This window comes from Antedon mediterranea, chromosome 10 (genome assembly GCF_964355755.1).
Source record: "Antedon mediterranea chromosome 10, ecAntMedi1.1, whole genome shotgun sequence".
NCBI classification, from domain to species: domain Eukaryota; kingdom Metazoa; phylum Echinodermata; class Crinoidea; order Comatulida; family Antedonidae; genus Antedon; species Antedon mediterranea.
Genome location: NC_092679.1, coordinates 13,589,424 through 13,611,289, shown reverse-complemented (window position 1 = coordinate 13,611,289; position 21,866 = coordinate 13,589,424). Strand labels below are relative to the sequence as shown.

Here is a 21,866-nt window from a genome sequence, read left to right as displayed (position 1 = left end):
ATAATTTATATTAGTAAATAATTATTACCATTCCTTAGATATGCCACTATTTATGCAAAATGGCATGAAATGCAATAAAGGCGTACCATACCAAAACAGCACCGAAACGGTTTCTTTTTGTGTCCTCGTTATCTTTATAGAGTGTGCAAAGATTAATATGTAGCTGAAAATGTGTTGAGATGTTATCTTATTATTTTTCGGGAAAATCTATGTATTTTTTGTATTCTCAGGTATGATCACATAACTAAAATATAGGGATTGTGTTTTTAGAATTACGAGGTGTTAGTTTAATTTAGACTAGGCACTAATTAGTTCATTTATATGCAATGCATGCCGCATGTTATGGTGGGCCAGGACTCTACACCACCACCGGGCGCCACTGGGCTTATACTATACTACCTAGTAATATTACTAGGTCACGTGTGTAATGGCCAGTTATTATGTGGAACTCGTGGGCCGGGTGACTGGTGGGACTGGAAAGAAAAAAGATATAGGCCTAGGCTAGACCTAATGTATTTTATACAAATTCGTTCATAAAAAAGGTTATGCCAAAACAAAAATTATTCATCATTCATATTATTATTTTCCTGGCGCATTTTTTTTCCTCAAAATGTGCAATTATATTAATAAATGCCGTGGTTAGGATTCCGGCACCGGAACTCAACTGCCCACCGTTAGGGAATCCGACACGCTATTGCGCATGCCCAGAGCTCTGGGAAGTGAATTATAGCTTGTGCCACACTACTCTGCACACCACACTACCACTGCTGAGAGTCGGAGTGTTAGGATTTACTGTAGCCTAGTTAGTTGTTGCGCGAGCGATAGATTAAACTTGGCCTAGGCCATACATGAATTAATAATTAAAATACGACTATGCCAGGCGCCACGCGTTAAAATAATTATTATGATATTAATAAGAATCAGTATCTATCTACCGTAAGAATCGTAATGCTGTATTTAGCGTTGCGACCCCAACTTCCCGAACAGTTTTTTCACATCCACGCGGTGGCTGCCGTCAATAAATTAACTTGTGATTGCATGTTATGTACAGTTATAATGCGTTATATGAAATCTTTTATTTTGTACTTGAAAAATCATAAAACTAGTCAACTCATGTAATTATATAATTCATAATTAGGCCCTATATGAAGTTTATATATGAATGAAGCAACCACTTTTTAATTACAAAATAAATAGGCCCACTGGTCACGTCTAGCTGGTAGGCCTAGCCTAGTATTTACTATTAGTGGATCCTGTTATTAGTAGGCATCTACGCTAGTTCGCCGTGGCGGAGCTATGAAATGATCCATCGCTGTTGATAAAGTATAGAGTCGCCGATTACCGGCGCTCTGGGCATGCGCAATAGCGTGTCGGATTCCCTAACGGTGGGCAGTTGAGTTCCGGTGCCGGAATCCTAACCACGGCGATTAATAAAAGCGTGTGTAGGGCTAGGCCTACTACTAGCTTCTAGTAGTAGTATGCCCTACCTAGAAGGCCTAGGCTAGTAGTAGTAGGCTAGTTATTAGTGTAGACTAGGGCCTAGCCTACAGTACAGAAAGAAATTACTGCTTTGTATCTACGCGTAGGCTTTCGTAGGTAGATCGTAGGTCATTGTTCTCTCCTACGATGTATTGTTTGTAGCCTACGATGTATTGTTTGTAGCCTACGATGTATTGTTCTCTCCTACGATGTATTGTTCGTAGCCTACGATGTAGTGTTCTCTCCTACCTACGATGTATTGTTCGTAGCCTACGATGTATTGTTATGAAATCTAGGCTACGCCTCGATCGTAGGGTGGTTCGTAGAAGCATGGACAATGCAAACAAAAAATGTATTGTTTGCTAATTAAAATCCTACCTAAAGATAGGTCAATTTTTGTAGCCGCCCTACGCATCGGTTATCCTAATTTGGACGGAAATCCGCCGACGAAACGATATCGGGCCGGTGGACCTCAGCTCACGTAGAGAGAGTTGAGGCTAGGCCTAGCCTGTTTCGGCGGCCTACACTATAAATTATTTATTCCTACCTTGTTGGGTTAGCGAATTATAAAAACAACGACACCTAGGCTAGGACACCAACAAAATATATGCAAAATAAATATATATTCCATATTAAGATTTAACATACATAAATAGGCCTTTTAAAATGATTACGACATGTATAAAGAAAAAGGCCCGACCAGAATTTGGAGGGGAAAAAACATGTGAGCTGAGCAGTTTAGAGAGAGAGTATTATGTTTCATGTCATGTGACACAAAATCCAGGTACCACGATCTTATAATTACTGTTTTATCGTCGTCAGACGGTAGCCACCCTCTCGTGCTCGTACTGAGTAAAAAAAACATGTGAGAGATTGCGGTAAGCAGAGAGAGTATCGCGTTTCATGCCATGTGACCAAAAAAAAACTAGGTCTGTATTACGGTCTTCTGTCGGCAGTCTTTTTGAGCGACCGGGGGCCGATTGAACGTCCTGATGCTATATTTAGAATGAATTGTTTACGATCATTTTTTCTCGGCATCGTTTCTGGATGGGACGTTCGCTATATTATGTTTATTAGTTGGCCTGTTCGTTGCGGTTCACCTGTGTTGGATCGTGTCTCTCTCTACGTTATACATCGTGGGAAATTTATATTTATATTCGCCGTTGAGTAGGTAAACACGCACGAAGGAAAATATTACGATTAAAAAATATTATTTATTTTTTATTAATTTACAACATTGTCCTCCGCCAATTAAATTTAACACATTAATTTCATACCTTACTTCACTAAGAACATCGTAGGGTTGTTTATTTAGGTTACGAACTCCCTACGAAGTTCAGAACGTAGCTCATTGAAAGTTGTTTATTGAGGTTACGAAGCCAAACAATGGAACCTACGAAGCCAACAACGTAGCCTACGTTCTATCTACGAAGCTACTTCGTAGGTAAAGTTGCAGTATTTTCTTTCTGTACTGTAGGCCTTTCTTAGGCCAGAGCCCTTTCTTTAGTGTTACTGTGTTAGTGCATTATAAAAATCTACTTTTATATTTGGCTTGGTTGGTATTTTTTTATTATTATTTCATTACTTACTTGCCATACAAAATACGCCGTGGTTAGGATTCCGGCACCGGAACTCAACTGCCCCCAGCGTTAGGGAATCTGACACGCTATTGCGCATGCCCAGAGCGAGGTAATCGACGACTACTCTAAACTATCATCATCTACAGACTACAGCAAAGATACTACACTATCTTTGCTAACAGCGATGGATCTATTAATAGCTGCGCCACGGCAAACTAGCCTAGCCCATTCATATATAAACTTCATATAAATATGAATTATAATTACATGACTAGTTTTATGATTTTCAAGTACAAAATAAAAGATTTCATATAACGCATTATACTGTAATAACATGCACTCGTATACAAGTTGATTTGTTGACGGCAGCCGCCGCGCGGATATGATGTAAAAAAAGCAGAACTGTTCGGGAAGTCGAAGGTCGCATTTTCAATTTCGTACATTTCTTGAAATACGCAAGCGTTATGCCGAACTTCATACTTCCTCTGTCTAATAAAATTACAGCATTACGATTCTTAGATAGATACTGATTCTTATCAATATCATAATAATTATTTTTAACGCGTGGCGTAGTCGTATTTTGATTGATTGATTTTATTCGATATTCATACAATGTACAAAAAGAATACCAGGATAACCCATTAAGTCGACAAATAAAAAGTAAACTTATATCCAATGGAGTCCAATCCGTATTAACTGAAAAAGTGAGTGGTTGGGCCTAGTACAATATATCATTAAGTTGGACGCAAATTTTAATTATTTAATTTATGTATGGCCTAGGCCAAGTTTCATCCATCGCTCTCTCCCCCGCGCAACGACTAAAGGCTACAGTAAATACCTATAACAACGTTCGACTCTCGGTGGTGTGTGGGTGTGCGCGGTCTGCAGCTGTGCATGCAAGCAATAATTACTTCGCTCTGGGCATGCGCAATAGCGTGTCGGATTCCCTAACGGTGGGCAGTTGAATTCCGGTGCCGGAATCCTAACCACGGCGTACAAAATAATAACCAAATAAAACGCCATGTACGTAGTCAGCGGAACACAATTTATTAGGCTTAGTCAATCAAAAATCGTTCATGCACATTTTTACAAACTAACATTCAAACACTAATTGATTTAGGGGTGAGGCTGGTTGACGTAGTTGGCAGCCCTATCTTTTCAGCGTATATCAAACGCAATAGTATGTCAGATTTTTATAGCGAAGCCGATTTTAAATGTGATTGATATCATAAACCTGTGTTGAAGTACTAAATTATTCGGTTACATCAGGGCATCACGTATGTAAAACCCAGGAGAGCAACAAATCGCTCTCCTCAAATCACCGAGGAGAGCAATTCGCTCTCCCTGCAAAAATTTTAAATCGCTCTCCTCAAATGTTTATGTAAATATGTAAAAAAATTACAATGTTTTAATTGGACCACAAAAGTTAAATTCTATTGGTTTTGCTACAAAAAACAAATTATTAGGGCACGCTGCCGCTATAATCTATTATATTATAATCTATAAATCTTTTATTAATAAATAATATTGTATGAGATTTATCTATATATAAATTTACGTAAGGGCAAAATTCGGTAAATCGCGCCTTACTTCTAGAATTTTCACTCGATGGTATGTAAAGTTGGTTCGTACTTTCGGTACTGATTTTAACCGCCTGATGTAACCCTGTTTACTAATTAAATTGAGTTAGATAATTAGTTATTGACGATTAAAACGAATTTAGGTTCAACGATTTGCCCCAAATAGGGGTGTTTTCCGATCGTGGTATACACTGTCTAATGGATGTCCATCTTGAAAAATACCCGCCAAAAAAATGCGAGGAGGCTTCGCATTTTTCTATCTCCTCCTACGATAATTGTTTTTAATAGCTGAAAACCGGTTGAACAGCTAGAGTACACCATCATAATGTTGAAGACAGGCCGATTTTCTTTAAAAAATACTATTTTGATAGATTTAATATACGATTATACAAATGTATTGATTTGCGATGAATGGAACATCCCAATCTCTCAGTCTGCCAGAGTTTGGTTTAACACAAGTACTGTAGGTAAATTTATGAGCCCTTGGTTTAACACATACGGTAGGTAAATATATGGGCCCTTTGAGAATAAACTTGCAATACTTTGACAATACTGTAAATACCTATTAACTATTTTTCATTTGAATCGAACATTTCTTACTATGAATGTTCGTACTGTTAGATGTAATATAAAAATATAAACTTTATTACTGAGACTGTGGATAGGCTCTACTGTTAGATATACAAATAAACTTTATACTGACAGTTCCTTCTCAACGTTTGTATTAATTAATAATTACCAAAAATATAAACGTCGTAGTGGTGTATCGTGACATGTACTTTAATATTTCAATCGATTATGACAGTGACAGTTTTAACAAAGTATTAAATCGCAAATGTTTTAGGCCTACTGTATTTAGAGGTATATTATTTATAGGCCTATAAAACATGAACAAAATATTTCGTTACTCAGTGGATAAAGAATATATTTAAAAATTGTTCCTCTTTGTACCTATCCGCTTTCCCATCCCTCAACCCTAATGTTACATAGCGAGGAGGCTTCGCATTTTCCTATCTCCTCCTACGATAATTGTTTTTAATAGCTGAAAACCGGTTGAACAGCTAGAGTACACCATCATAATGTTGAAGACAGGCCGATTTTCTTTAAAAAATACTATTTTGATAGATTGCTAGAGTACACCATCATAATGTTGAAGACAGGCCGATTTTCTTTAAAAAAAACTATTTTGATAGATTTAATATACGATTATACAAATGTATTGATTTGCGATGAATGGAACATCCCAATCTCTCAGTCTGCCAGAGTTTGGTTTAACACAAGTACTGTAGGTAAATTTATGAGCCCTTGGTTTAACACATACGGTAGGTAAATATATGGGCCCTTTGAGAATAAACTTGCAATAGGTTCGGAAAATGTTAAAAACCAATTTTTATTATTTGAATCGGTAAACAGTTTCCATTTATTATACATTGATAATGAAACATGAAATATTCCTATTTATGTCCCTCGAGGTTCATTACAATTTATATTTAGTAGTCCCACGGACTTCATCTTAGCCACTCCCCCGAGTGCTAAGGCCAAATTTATGATACCCTACTTTCTATGTAAGTTTAGTTACAGTTAGTTCTTGACGATAATACAACGAATTTAGGTTACACCCTTCGGTCGCGAAAACGTTTCTGTACAAATATGATACCGATTGGCTTTATTTCATTCAACAGCGACCATAATCTCGCCAATTACAGGATAGATAAACTATTTTATTATTGATGTGCTTATAAATTAAGACTCATGTAAACAGCTTGATTACATCATTTTACAGACAAACGAAACTTTTTTAAACCTACTGTTTCAATAACTGAGTATAATACTGTATACGTTTTCATAAGTAAGTGCATATACATTTTCGTGTTTTCATTGACGAGATTGTAATAGTAACTTCAGTAACTATTACAGTACTTATTTATTATACGACACAAGACAATTGTATCTGACAGGTACGTACATTATTCTAAAAAATAAGTCTAGATAGATCCCTTAGGCGTCATAAATCACAGGCCAACAAATCAGTACTCATGACAGAAATTCGACCCAGTTTGGTTCACACAAATGTTTACAGGAATTTCAACACCACAACCGATGATTTGCCCTAAATATTTAGGTAGACTACAGTTTAATTTTTCACTGAATAGGAGCTTGAATTTCCGATTTCCATTTCGCAGAATGTCTAGGTCTATTTATTTAGTTTGGTTCTTATAATATATAGATACAATCAACTTTATTACTGCGGTTCCATCACCACCACCACGTGCCGCCCAATTCCCGTACATACATTTCCATTTCTCCCTAATTTCTTTAATCCACATACATTAATTGTCCTTTATGGAATCCAGTATTGGTTTTGTTGTCTCTATTTCTGAATACCCCAATTAGGGGGACACTTCCGTTTTTGTTTAGTGTCCCAAAAAAGTCCCCGTCCGTGGATTCTACTGTATTCGAGAACCATCTGTGAGCACCCCTAGATGGTACGCGAGCGAAGCGAGCGTGCCATCTAGTATTACAAATTTATGAATAATAAAACAACTGAGGCAATTTTTTCTAATGTTTATTAATATTTACAAACGTGTCTTTAGCGTAATTTCTAGTTGATTTTCGTATCGCTCTTCCATCATATCGGGAGATTACACACGTCACGTGTATACAAAAGTTGTACGTCCGGTCGGCCTCGTGTTTTATTAGTAGACTAGATAGCTAGCTAGCTAGACTCTGTTGTTGTTTACTTTGCTTCGTCGTCGTCTAGTATCACTCCGCCGCCTTCTCGAGCTTTTATAATTTATGATGTCGCGATCATCATTAGGCAGTGGTGGCGCCTGCGGCCAGTAATTAAAAACAAAAACAAGTGTTGGCAGCTAACCTCTAATTATATTTATATGTCATGGATTATAAAAGTAACAACAACAGGTATCTTGGCATGCCCAGGGCTGAAAATTAACCTTTAAACCATAGTGGCCAGCAGGGCCAGTTGAAGTTGAAGGATGGTCGCCCTTATTAAAAATGGCTTGGCCCTTATTAATTTTTTGTACACATTTTTTTTGCCCGACAGGGGTGGGGATACCCCCCCCCCTGCCGGGCACAACAAATGTATACTGTACCTCTCCCCTAAAATCCCCCCCACCCACCTGCACACACAATATTTTCCGTGGGGATTGTATTATTCTATAGTAAAAAAACTCAAGCCAATTTTTTTTTTATGGCCTGGGTAGATTGGGTTTCAGTAGCCTGGAGAATCCTGTCCTGGCCAACTATGCCTTTTTAGCCTAGCTTTTCTAGCCTAGCTTGTTGGCCTAGAAATCAGACAGAAAACCTGAAAAGTATTTACCTGCAATTCCTAAATTATACAATTCTAACATACAACAGCCATTAAAATATTGATAATAAGTTACAAAGTGTCATTTTAAAATAATTAAGAAAGATATTTGATTGTGTTTACATGTGTCACACATGGGCGCACGCACAATAGGGGAGGGCTGAGAGAGCTTCTAGAAGATGCTGACGTCACAGCACGTGTTTTGAGGAGGATTTGAGTGACCAAAATTGGTTAGAACTTTCGAAGAAATAATCCATCTTCAAAATGACATAATTAAAGCAACCAGCAGCTAAGCTTTTTTAAATAATAAACATTATATTTAGGCCTCCTATATTAATGTTGCCTTTTAAAATTAAATATATTTTATTAACTCGTTCCATAAAAACATAAAGGGAAAAATTATTGGTTGGGACATGATCTTCCTGTAAAGGAGGTGTTTCTATGACACCGTACTGGTTGCACTATGAGGCGATGAAGTAAACTCGCCCTTGAATGCGCGCAGGCAGGGGAATCCCCTTTGTTGGTACCTCGCACTGCTGTGAGATGGAGCGCGATGAATTGCTCTCCTTTTCGAAAGGTTGTTGATTGCGATCGCACTCGCGATCCTTAAAAACGAGGGACTGCCATTAGGCTTGTAGCTTTATAACTTAGCTTATATATTATTAGCCTAGGCCTAGATTGGTTTTAACTTTTAAAAATCCATGTGTTTTTAGGCCTCTTGACAGAAAAATCAACACTGTCAAAAGCTAGGCTCTATTTTGAAAATTAAGGAGCGCGATAAATTGCTCTCCTCGAAGCCTGTTGAGGAGCGTAAAGGAGCGCGGTCGCGCAGGCGCTCCTTATAAATGATGCCCTGGTTACATTTAAGTTTCAAACTCTACTTTTTGGTACATTGATATTAAATTATATTTTTTTTCAGGTTTGTAGAAGATGTCTAAATATTAATAGATTGTATGGCAGTGTTGCAGTTAAAGATGCTTTTAATAACCAGGTAAATGTGATTAAATAATCAACAATTCAATATTAAATCAATCATGTTTTATTATTCTTGGTAAAAACCCCATCATACAATATATGACTGGGGTAGCACTAACATTTCATTTTGTTTAGCCATTTGACGAAAGTCAAAATATTTTTTTTAGTCAAATCAGTTTACCTATAGCCAAAATGGCTAAAGTCCAATTTTTTTTATTTAGCCAAATGAATCGGTCATTAGCCAAAATGAAAAATTGTTGATATATAATGGTAAAAACATTTTAGTTAATTTATCTATGTCAATAGGTCTATACACTGTTCCCTGAACGTTTTTGTAAGGCATTTGGGGAGAGAGAGCCATGCCTAAATCACTGTATGATTAAAAAAAATAATTGTTGTTGTATTTTATATGATCAAAACAATTGTTCAAATTGTTTTTAATCGTACAGCATTCATACAGTTATCAAGTTAATAAGTTTTACAGTTTTCTGAAATCCCCTGAACGCTATGTTATTTTTACGCTTGGCTGGTGGCTTCCGTACCCCATGCGAAAATCGTGTCCTAAGACTTTCACAATCACCCACCGTCACCGCTGCGCAGCGGGTGAATGTTTTTAAATTGGATATGCTCAAGAGGTGCAAAAATGCAGTTAGCGCAGGCCTACAAAATTATGTACGACGGTACGTCGTATATGCTTAAAATATTTCTAGCAAACGAACACTCGTATCGTTGTTGAACGTGCAGATAATATAGGCCAAAGCACAGGGAAAAAGCATTTCTGTCGGGGAGAAATGTATACCATCCCGGCTCGATTATTTATTACCCAACAACACAGAAGCCGGAGGCCGGCCTTGCTGTTTATATAGTCCGCAATAAATGCACTATGTTTGTTTAGCTAAATCCCCGTTAGACTCTACCATTTCCCGAATGTTATTTTGTTTACTCTACTGACGCACTGCACGCACGAGGAAACTTTATTAAGGGTAAAATATGAAACTACATTATTGGAGCCTAAAATGCATAACGCATAAATAATGATTTCGATAAGATCATTCATTGAAGATACTATGTTTGTTTTGAATCTGAAAAGTACACCCCTATCGAAAAATAGACAATCCCGGTAAATAGCCGACCGTCGGCTGTCGAGTCGTCGATCGTTCGTGCAGTGCAACACGTGATAGTTTGGGTAGACTCCATCATCCATGTGTCGTGTAATGTCTGTCTCTCTGTGCAGTATACTGTACCTCCATCATATTGAAATAACAAAGAGACGCCTGGTACAACGAGTTGACGAAAATGGAGCTTGAAGTAAACAACATTATAACGAACAAAATAAATGCTTGAAGATCGACAAATGGACCTTTTAGTTGGACTTTATGCTTTCGCCAAAATGATTATTATTATTATTATTATTATTTTATTTATAAAGCGCTTTTCCAAATTAGTATAAAATGATCAAAGCGCTTTACATCAGCACACCCAACAATGAGTTACTTCTTAGGAAATAGATGTGTTTTGAGGGCTTTTTTAAATTTTAAAACCGTGGTTTGTTCCCGGTATACAGACGGGAGGTCGTTCCACATCACCGGTCCAAATTTTGAGAAAGTATTATTTTCAGAGGTCCGCTTTTCGAGACAGTGATCCAATCTAGTGTGATCTATCTCGGAACTCAGGCCTCTCTTAGCACATCTATACACCCGTAAGAGATTGCTCAGATAACAGGGCGCATTATTATTTATACAATTGTAGACATAAAGTAACACTTTAAAAGTGATTCTACTTTCAACAGGTAGCCAATGCAATTCATAAAGCAGAGGTCTAGAACTAACAAACATGTGTACTTGGTAAATTAACCTTATTTGATTATCTATTTTATCATATGTCATCGCCAAAGTGGCTAAAGTAGCCGTTTTATTTTTCGCCAATCTGGAAACGTTTTCGCCCATGGCGACTTGGCGATCGGCCAGTGCGAGCCCAGTATGATAAAACTGGCAATCAAAATAGTTGATTTTTTTTACAATAAAATAACATATGAATTTAAAAAGTTGAGAGCAGACAGCAAACAGGTAAGAAGTGTTCACAAAAACAGAGAAAACAAATCATTAAGAATATGCTAATTGGTCGTTAATCAATCTTGTAAGATCTTCACGAAATATTTATAAATTAGTTTTTCTTCTAAAATTATAGGAGTCCGATGGCTTGGAAGTAATCCGCATACCACGGAATCTTGCCAAGGGCATTGATAAACTGAAAACCGGCAAAGGGCCAGTGAAATGGAAAGGACGAGTGTTTACGGCAAAACCAGGAAAGGAAATCATCTCTGCGAAGAGAAAAGAGTTCAACCATTATATGAATCAAAAGTATGATAAATTTGCTCAACCAAAGCTAGCTTCACATGGCTGGAAACATAAGAAATCTAAGGGAGACTACTTCACCATTCTTGCATACAAAAGTGTAAGTTTTTATTTATTGAGCATTCCATGACAAATTAACCAGTGACATTATCTCTGATTTGCTAATAATTATGCATGAAATATCTCAACTCAGAACAGAATTGTCCTATTTGATTACATTTAATTTAAGATCAAAGGACTGTTACAAGTTCCTATCTTGGCAAGGCAAGCTCAGTGTCTTGTTGTTAGATTGTCTTGACATAACCTATGCTGGAAGAAGATTTGAACCAACAACTCTGGAATTGGTAAAGCAGTGTGTCAAGCACCTAGCTACAGAGCACTGTGTTATATGCATTGCCCTTTCCTAATGTCTTCCATAGTTTATTTTATAAGCCACTGTCGCCTCACAATTTCTACCTACCACGTCACACTCAAACTAGATACCATTTTTTTTTCAGCGTTATCCTATTGTCATTGGCTTTATGAACAATTGCCTCCATTCTCTGTCAGTGGTCATTCTGTAAGCTTTCTAGAAGGAATTGTCTTATCATATCCATCTAAAAGTGTTGTTTAAAATGCAAACCTTTTATATCTTTTTGACCTGCCCCTAAAAACATAATTAAATTGGTAAGTATTTATTTAGCAGTAATTTAAAATGTCTTTTAATTTTTTAATATTGTTTAGAACCCTTCCTACCTTGGTAAGAAACCAGATAGCAATGGTATTGAAAGGAAGATAAGCTTTGATGATCTTCCATTGCACAAGTCACTTAAGGATGCACTATGCACAATGAGTGTTGATTATCCAACAAAAATTCAAGTAAGTTTAAAATATAGTATTCTAGTATATTTTCATTGTGTTCAATACCAGCTATTAAAAAAAATGTAAAACCTTTGTTAGTAAAATTTGTTTATATGCTGATGGTTATTTATTGCGCTGTTCCGTTCCTCCAAAATAGTGAATGCTTTTTAAAGTGGAGCTCCACCCAGAAAATTACTATTTTTCATACATTTCAACTATTATTTAAAAATATCATCCCTTATACTTCATATTTTTTTGAATTTTTTTTCAATGGGTACGATTTTCTTGAAAATCACGCCTTTTTGCGTTTTGGGGGGATACCTTGTAATTTCCTATTCTTTTACATGCAAAAGGGGGGTATATTTGAATAATCCTAAAAAATTCATTTCTTCACCAAAAAAAAAAAGTAAAATGTATATTTTTTTTATTTTTCCCAGATCTTTCTATTTCTGGTATTTTTATCACGTATACATTGCGCAATTTTGCGTAAATAGACACTTTCCCCCGTTCGGGTCCAATTGGGTTTTTTATTTTGCTAGGGAGTACGATCACGTGACATTTTTCACAATCACACTACTGCAGCTGCTGGCAATCTGTTATTTTGTCGCGATGTTATTTTTGACGGGCGAAAAGTATTAAAACATTCTGAATGTGACCCTATTATGTTTCACAGTGTAATAATGTGATTATGAGACTATTACTAAAACGTCAAATTTAACGAGATTTGAGAAAGACGTGGCTATATATTCAATAAAGCTAGGCCTAGGCCTACTAGAGTGTAGGTATGTACCGATGCTGCTTGGCCTCTAGCTAGGCTAGGCTGACAGCAGTGAAGTTTGTTTTGCTGGCACCCGACCTTGGCCTACCCATGGGCCATGATAGGGTGCCTGAAAAGTTGCTTTTCAGTCAGTCAGGTCTAAGCTTGCACATCGCTTTACTACTCTTTACTACTCTTGTTCTGTATACTATAGGATTTTGTGTTTCACAATTCTTAATGTGCGAGAAAACCCAGGAACGATAAATGGGGCGAAACGACCATGCCTATGAATACATAGGCCTCTAAAAAAAAATTCAAGGCTAGCTAGGCTGAGCAGACGGCTGAGCTAGGGCTAGCCCTAGCTTAAAGTTAAAAGCAATCTGATAAGATTATTATGCTGTTGTTGTACAGTGAAAATCATGAGGTTACATGTAAATTATACTGACATTCTTATCGGAAATATTACTTAGGCCTAAACAAATCGTATTAATTGTGTGTATAAAATTTATTCCCCATTTTTCGACACATAATTTACCAAAGGGGAGACATTTCATCAATGCGTTGACCGGCGACTAAAACGCGTCAGTCGCTAAGTGTAACGCGTTTTGCGACGTATTGTAAACTAATAACCCCTAAGTTACTGAAAAACTGTAATGTGTTAAAAAACACTATTTCCTGACCGATTTTTTACAAATTAGTTTTTGGAAAATATTTCCGTATTTTCCTGGTTTTTTTTATGTAATCACTTTCAATTAAACATACTTAAACATGATATAAGCTGAGAAAGTCTGAGTGTAGCTCCACTTTAAAATTCGAAAACCGCTGGAGCAGTCTGTTTTTGGATGTCAAATGAAAGAAAATTTCATACTAACATGAGCCTAGATTTGTGAATTAGATTTTTTTAAATAATGAATGTCTCTTGTAATCACCTATACATTTGAATCTGGAACTTGGAACTAGTATCTCTAACTTAATAAACTTTATGGAAGTTACTCATTTTTGCACATGTAAAGGAAAAACTGTACTCTGTGTGATTCTAGTTAGACTGTTGGAAATTAATAAAAATAATCAAACTCTTATGTTGCTCACTTGACCTGATATTAACTCGTTTTTAATTTCCTTTACAGTACAATGCAATACCATCCTTATTAGAGGGGAAGAATGTACTATTTGCAGCTGAAACAGGCAGTGGAAAGACCTTGGCTTATCTGCTTCCACTCCTCAATATGTTGTACAATGAAAGAGATACATTTGGTATGAAAGCTGAACCAAAACATCCCAGTGCTTTGATATTAGTACCAACTAGAGAACTTGCCATACAAGTTGAGGTAAAATGTAAATCATTTTTCTAAAAAAACTAGATAGGACAAGTTATTTTCAACACTAACAACAGCCATCTTGAAATGCTGAAATGACTGACCAATTGACTGACTTTCATACTGAAGTTCGGCTTCATAGCACTACAACAGTCCATGTGTGATGACTTTTTTAGACATCTTTTAATGTAATGGTAAGCGGAAAACCGTGAGCTTGTCCCACATAGAATCGGGTATCTATCCTCGGGTATCCATCTGGTTTCCACTCAACCGCCCGTCTACTCCACGTTTTGTGGAAATGGTCATAAGAACTAACAAATTTTACATATTTTGTTTTCTGCTTACCGTTTATTGCTTCATATTACTGCTTGTCTGTAAATTAGCCTTGAGTGTGAATTGAGGTGGTATGCTTTCTATGTATTCTCTATGTGTGATGTTGATAATTTACATTGAATTTACAAAGTTTTTGTTGCTTTACAGAAAGTAGGACGGTTATTAACATCTGAGAACAGTGTCACCATACGCCATCTGGAAGGATCAAAATCAAAGGTAATAAGCAATTTATTCACCAGATGGATCCATTTCCTTACCAATCCTTGGTTCAAATCCTATTAGAGTTAGATCTGGCGGGTTTCCTGTCCTGCAATTGGCGAGTACATACTTCGGTATGATTACACAAGAATAGAATAAATAATGTCATAAAATTCTGTTTATTGGCAATAAACTCTGGTTGCCAATACAGACGCAACATTACTTCTCTAGTGGGAGCATTAGAGTTGAAAGATTCACCTTTGCCATGGTAAACAATAATCCATTATTTTAAATCTAATTTTTTTTTTTTTTTTAATGCAGAAAACCATGCTACATACTTTCAAGACTCCAGTGGACATCATCATATCAACACCTGGTCCATTGATAGGCTGTTTAAGAGAGAGTAAATATTACTACTAAGTTTTATTCTAATTAAAGTATAACATGATTTTCTTATGCAAATATTGGAAACGCACACTGAGTAGGCAAAACAAAATGTTTGTATTAAAAAAAAGTGAGAAACAAATGTCCTAACAAAGTTCTTGGAGGGCAGGTCAGGTACTTTTCTATCCGTGACATTCTTTTCCTTTAGTTAACCAACAGGGGCCATTTTGTATAACCTCTAAATAGTAAGTTTATATTTATACACTACCATTTACCAGGATATTTTTTTTTTGTCAAAAACAATTGGCGGAAAGTTGCACCTCCATGTTTGGAGATGAGAGATCATTAGATTTATCAAAGAACCTTTATAGAGGTGGTTACCGTAATATATAGAGTCAAATATATTTAATATTTTTAACACTGAAATCTATTTATAATAGTTGCTTTTGTTGGTGTCATTGGTTTTTTTACATTTTGTAAAATCATCTACCATAACATTTTCCATTTCAGAATTTGTGTCTATGAAGCACATTCACCATGTTGTTATTGATGAGGTAGATACAATGTTAGATGGCAGCTTCTCCAATAACATAATTAGGATTCTTCAAAATGTGAATGTAGGTTTTGATAATACTTTATTCTAATATTGCATTTTAAAATGTAAGAGCCATGTTTAAAATAATCAATATAAATTTTGAAATTTTTTTATGACTTAGTTATAAATCACTTGCACATCACTGTGCTTTATAAGCTTTCACTAAAGGCACACTTCCATAGATGCCATTTTTCAAGTTATTTCTGGGAAAACATGCTGTTTTTTTCTTCTCATAAAAGCACTTGCTGTATTCCATAGTTGCCATTTTCCAAAACATCTTTTTTTTTATATAGAGGGTACCTTTTTTATAGATAACAGATAAAAAAAGTTGTAATTACTGAGGGAAAAAAAAGTTGTTTTTCATTCTATGTTTTGTAGATTTGCCTTGGTAACTGGTCGCATAACTATCCACCAATTGAGGCTCAGTTGATATTGGTTGGAGCTACCTTACCAAAACACTATTCAGAAATTCTTAGTGAAATTATTACCGTAAGTGATCTTAATTTGTTTTAAATCAAATTACTGGTGTAATAATGTTGTCAAATTTATATAGTGCTTTTAACAATCAGAAAATTGTCCCAAAGTGCTTAAAATAAATTGAATTACAAAAAAACTTTAAAAGATTGGTTTTTAAACGGGGTTTTTATTAAACTTCAGTAGGTGAATCTTTCATTCAACTTTTAAGGTTCCCACTAGAGACGTAATTTTGCATCTGTATTTTGAACCATATTACAGAAAACTATATACATATTGACAAACAGTGACAAGGTGTTGTTATAAAACACCAACACAGATAAACTATGCAAACTGTTATATCAAGGATTGTAGAGTTGTTAAAACATAGTAGTAAATAGTAAAACAAAAATAGATATAAAATTGTTTTAAATAAATAAAAAATGTTGACCTCGGAAACAAATCTTTTCCTACAACTTACAAGACATATTTTTAACAGAAGAAAATAATTTTGTACCTGTAAATTTAATTTTGAATTTTCTTATTAAATTAATACAATGTTAGAGTAAAACGAAATTAACATCTGTATTTAGTCTAATTTTCATTATACCGTAAATCTTCTAATAGTAACCCACATTCTAATAATAACCCCCTTCTAATAGTCACCCACCTTATAAGTCAATCTATAATAATAACCCGGGCCACTACTCTAATAGTAACCCATGGGGTTAATATTAGAGTCACAAAACTATTGACAAAATGACATTATGAAGACTGGTCGTTTATGATGCAATATGATGAAATAAAGAGATAAGGCAAGTTGATCTCAGGAGTGTGGGGTGAATTGAGTGCTTTTGAGTTTATTAAATAAAGTTAGAGTTCAACCACTTTTGTTTATTCGTACTGTTTTATTATTTTTTGCTTATGATTTGCTGACCGGAATAGTTGGAGTTGGTTACTATTTTCAAGTGCCTAATTTAAGATAAGTAAAAGTAACCCACTACTCTAATAGTAACCCCCCCCCCCCCCCCCTTCTAATATTAACCCACTGTAAAAAAACAATCAAAGAACCCAGGGTTACAATTAGAAGATTTACGAAAATCAATTTGTTATGTAATTAAGTATTTCTTTCTCAGGAGAAATCACTAACAGTAATATCCACATCTCACCTTCACCGTGTTATGCCCCATGTCAACCAAAAGTTCATCCGAATGTCAAGTTCAGAAAAATCAGGTGTGTTTTTATTTTGTAAAGTAAATATAGAAAATGTAGTGACCTGGTGGAGTTGCTGTTGAAATACTTTCTCAACAATCCTTAGGCCCTTAGTTCAAATCGGTAGGATTAGTCTGACAATTATGAAGGGGATACTTTGTTGCTTCTCGAAGGTTTCCCCTTAATAGTGAGTATTGGATCTACGAAAATTAGTTCTATGGAAGGATATGACGTCATTAACACATATGCGTACACAATCACATTCATAATGTCTGCTTCTTTGAGTAAATTAGCAGACGTGTCTGCATTATGTTCAATCAGAAGACTTCACTGTCTATTGCAAAATGGTATGTTTTACGTTCTGGAATAATAGCGTCGCACATCTAAAACTCGCTATTAGTGGTTGGACTATTTTTTTATTAATAAAATAAATTTACATTGTATTGATTAAAATATATTTTTTTATATTTCATAGTTCACATTTTGGAGTTGGCTGCAAAGAATGACAAAAGAGGAATTCGTACTATTATATTTTGTAATGAAATAGACAGCTGTAACTGGATGTCAGCATTCTTACAAGATCATAAAATTAAAGTCATCAGACTGAATGGAAATTTATTACCACAGGTCAGTTAATAACATGCATGAGTTCTTGTCAATAGATTGGAGAATTGTGGGTCACATGATATTCAATAGACTACTCCAATGGACCCTTAAAGGCAAACTCGGACAGCGTCGTACGAAGAGACCCGACTAAACATCTTGACTCGTTGCAAGCACTTTAAACATGTTTAATTTTCTCCCGACGAGACGACTCATCGAGCCTTGTTGTACATCTGAGTTGGACTTCAAGAGTGCAATTTTGTTAGATGTGCATTCATTCTTATTGCAATGAGCCCATGTGTGCAGCCCTCAAAATTGGGACGAAATGACCTCGGCAAAAAAATTCCGACGTAAACGAAGAACACGTCAGCATTTTTTTTTTTCAGCCCCCAAAGCTATTTTTAGTATTCAGTCACACACACATTAACTGTACTGTACCTAAAAATAGCTGTGTTGATAATGTAAAGCGCATTTGCGGCGCGGCTCTTGCTCTCATAATAACCACGCAAACAAAAAAACCCTTGTGGCCAATCACAAAAGGATCTGCTGATCATCCAATGACGATTACGCGGCTGCTGTAATAATAATAGAACTAAAAACCATGACAACCATGTATTTCACATGACGGTGAAACGGAGTGTAAAAAGAGACGAACAACGTTGATATTTACTTCTTTTTATATTTTTAATCATTGTCAAATGAAAACAAGGTACACTGTTTGGGTTTTTATTAATTGTGTACACCCACCGCTTGCTAAAGTCACTTGATATCTGCTGGCGGTTTTCAATCCCCAATACAAGTTGGACTCTTCCATTCTCTCAGCAGGACACCATAACAATAAGAAATAAACTGAAAATACAACTATAATGTTTTAAATATTTATTGACTGTTAATTCATATTACAACTTTAAACGCTACATGTTCATATAAAAATTGATAAAAGTAATCAACAATTGTAGTATGACTTCTTAAGAAATAAAATGATCACAGCAGAAAAACCGGTCATGTGATTTGTCATGCCTCACTAAACTCACATCATCGCACGACGATAGAGCTGGGCGTGGTTCATTGTTGTTGTAAACGCCGGAGCGGTCGCTGGCCTCGCCTCCCTCTCTCCGGCCCTATCTTGTGTGTAAAATAAAACCAGTGTAGGCCTAGGCTTAGGTTCTATTTTAACAATGGACTTGGGTGGACTGTTGTCTATTGCATTTCCCCACTGGACAGTCTTTCCTATTTGATGAGTTGTACATTTTTTGTTCATATCACCTTCATTTTTCTTGCAGTATCGAGTTGGGATGCTACAAGCCTTTCACAATGGTTACTGTAACATTCTTGTTGCTACAGACATCGCTTCTCGTGGCATAGACACAACAAATGTAAGTTAATGCATTCATAGGATTTAATTTGTGCTTAAGCATTGCCTGGCTGCTTTTTAGAATACTGCTTTTTGTGCATACTATAAACCTAGGAATGTCTATAGCGTTGCTATCTGAGCAAGGTCAGACGCAAGAAGCTAACACAAATCACAAGTAATCAATAAGTTTTAGTTTAGTACAGAGTAATTTGTATTGGGCAATATCCCAAGTGTAAGGTCCACAGGAGAATTACACAGATACACAAAGTATTTCACTATCAATTTCTGATACATTCCGATGTTGCTATTGTTTTATTTCATTGATAATATTTTATTTCTACATGATCTTGTTTTGTAGGTGCACCATGTTGTCAATTTTGACTTTCCCAACCATATGTCAGACTATATCCACCGAGTTGGTCGAGTCGGCAGAGTTGGTAGCCACAGCAATGGTCATGTTACTAATTTTATCGTACATAAATGGGATGTTGAACTTGTTCACAAAATTGAGGTATTTTTTAATTTTTCTATACTCCTAGTCATTGTAAGTCCCATACTTTCTGGTTAAACGAAAGAGTGGAAATTTATGTTTTATTGGCCAACCTCTTTTTTAAGGGAACACTTTGTTAGAGATTCTGTGGTTTCTTCTTTAAGTTCTGCTATATATTGTTTTAACTACATTTATGCCTTTAGGTTTAGTTTAGGGCTACCAGCCAATAGACTCTGATTAATTTGAATATCGAATCAATGATGCTGAATTGTGTTTTTATTATTATTTGCAGAGGGCAGTGAGAAGACAGGTTGATCTACCAAGTGTTGATGCTGATATTTCAAGAAAGCACATTGACCGATTGTCAAGTACACTGTTAGATGATATTGTATAGGAGTATCGGCTCAGAGGTGGTGAGATATGATAATCGGTGCAGAGGGTGGTGAGGCATTAGATGGATCTACCTAGTGTAATAGCAAGATGCGTAAGAATGCTAGTTTCAAAATTATATCTGTGCAGCGGGTGGTATTGAATGTATCTACCTAGTGTAGTTACAAAATGCAACACATGTCAAGTAGTATACTGCTATACCATTGATATCAGTGCAGATGATGGAAGGATCTATTATTATTATTAACAAAAATAGGTTGATTTGTATAGCACAGGGGTTATCAACCGACAGTCCACAGGTCAGATTCATCCATCTAGTGTATTCATAGCCTATGAAGAACCACTGTTAATAGAGAATAAAAAGCCAGACGCCACCTTACAATGTCCTCACGTGCTATATAACCATGAGATTGATTTTATATTACTATCTAACCTACTGTTGATAACCCCCCGATATAGCGTATATGAACTAGGTATCTTTATACAACGCCTAAATAGATTCCTGTCATTTGATTGGAAGATTGTGGGTCATGTGATAAAAAAATAAGGAACTTTTTTTATGCTCGTCTATGTATTCCTATACCGACAACAACAATGCTTTGCGCATGCTCCCACAGGAGTTTAGAACTACACAAACTCCCTTAACAACAATCTCCTGTTGCAATTTTGCTCTGTTGAGCGACGATAAAATGACTAAATTACATGATGATGCTGACTCAAAAAAACCAATAAGCTATAGAGGTAAAAACCTTTTTTAGATAGATGTATAAAAAAATTAAATTGGTATCTTTTAATTTTAATCAAATGTAGGCCAACCTTTCATTCAATCTGAATGAAATGACAAGAATCTACTTAAATGTTATATAAAACAAATAATGAATGTTTGTATATTCATGCTATGGTAAAAATATCATTCGGCAATAGATGAAAGGTCATATTCTCACTCGGTTGTCGCCTTGTGAAAATAATAACCTTTCATCTTTCACCTCTTGAACAATCTCATTCATAAGCATTCATTATTGTATAATAATATGTGTACAAGATGTAAATCTTGTTAGCCATAAACCAATTTTATTTCGCCTTATTTATAGAGGGTGGCCCTAAACAGCGACAATCAAGGGGCCCTCTTGATGAGTTATGATAACTCTCTGTGTGTGATCGTGGCTTTATATTTGGGTAACTCCCTACTCATCTCAAAGTTTTTTTTTTGCACACAAGCATTTTTTGATGGTTTTATAGTCCTTATCCAAGACTTGTTTTAAAGTCTAACTACATTTGTCGCATATTCTGCTAGTTTAAAAAGTATATCATAGAGAGGGTCTGAGTTTGTAACTACAGCAACATCTTTGTATTTGATTTCTTTAACCACAAACAATCTATCTTGTATGACAACCACATATTAGTGTTATGTTTATTTATTAATAATTTATAAACGCGGACCTACCTTCTAAGGTCCCACAATTAGGAGTCTAGCTACCAAGGCTTTAAAACACAAGTCATGACCAGTTATATTATTGTGCTTTAAATGAGCCATGCATTGACAGGTCAACATTCATAAAAGATTCTCATGTATCGCACCACTATTGATGAATTCTACAATACTAGATCCATTTTATCTAGGTGAAGCGTTGGTATTGAACTGTCA

The 21,866-nt window shown here is 35.7% G+C and overlaps 1 protein-coding gene across 1 annotated transcript; it reads left to right on the top strand.

Annotated features, from left to right (window-relative positions):
- Positions 1 to 146: 146 nt before the first annotated feature.
- On the top strand, positions 147 to 21,026 carry LOC140060148 (probable ATP-dependent RNA helicase DDX28). Its single transcript, XM_072106237.1, has 14 exons — positions 147 to 230; positions 8,887 to 8,958; positions 11,130 to 11,396; positions 12,020 to 12,154; positions 14,021 to 14,221; positions 14,690 to 14,758; positions 15,062 to 15,143; positions 15,635 to 15,741; positions 16,098 to 16,208; positions 17,309 to 17,405; positions 17,860 to 18,011; positions 19,271 to 19,363; positions 19,700 to 19,852; positions 20,124 to 21,026. The coding sequence occupies exons 1-14, from the start codon at positions 180 to 182 to the stop codon at positions 20,223 to 20,225; spliced, it is 1,692 nt and encodes a 563-aa protein (XP_071962338.1). The 5' UTR covers positions 147 to 179; the 3' UTR covers positions 20,226 to 21,026.
- The last annotated feature ends 840 nt before the right edge of the window (positions 21,027 to 21,866 follow it).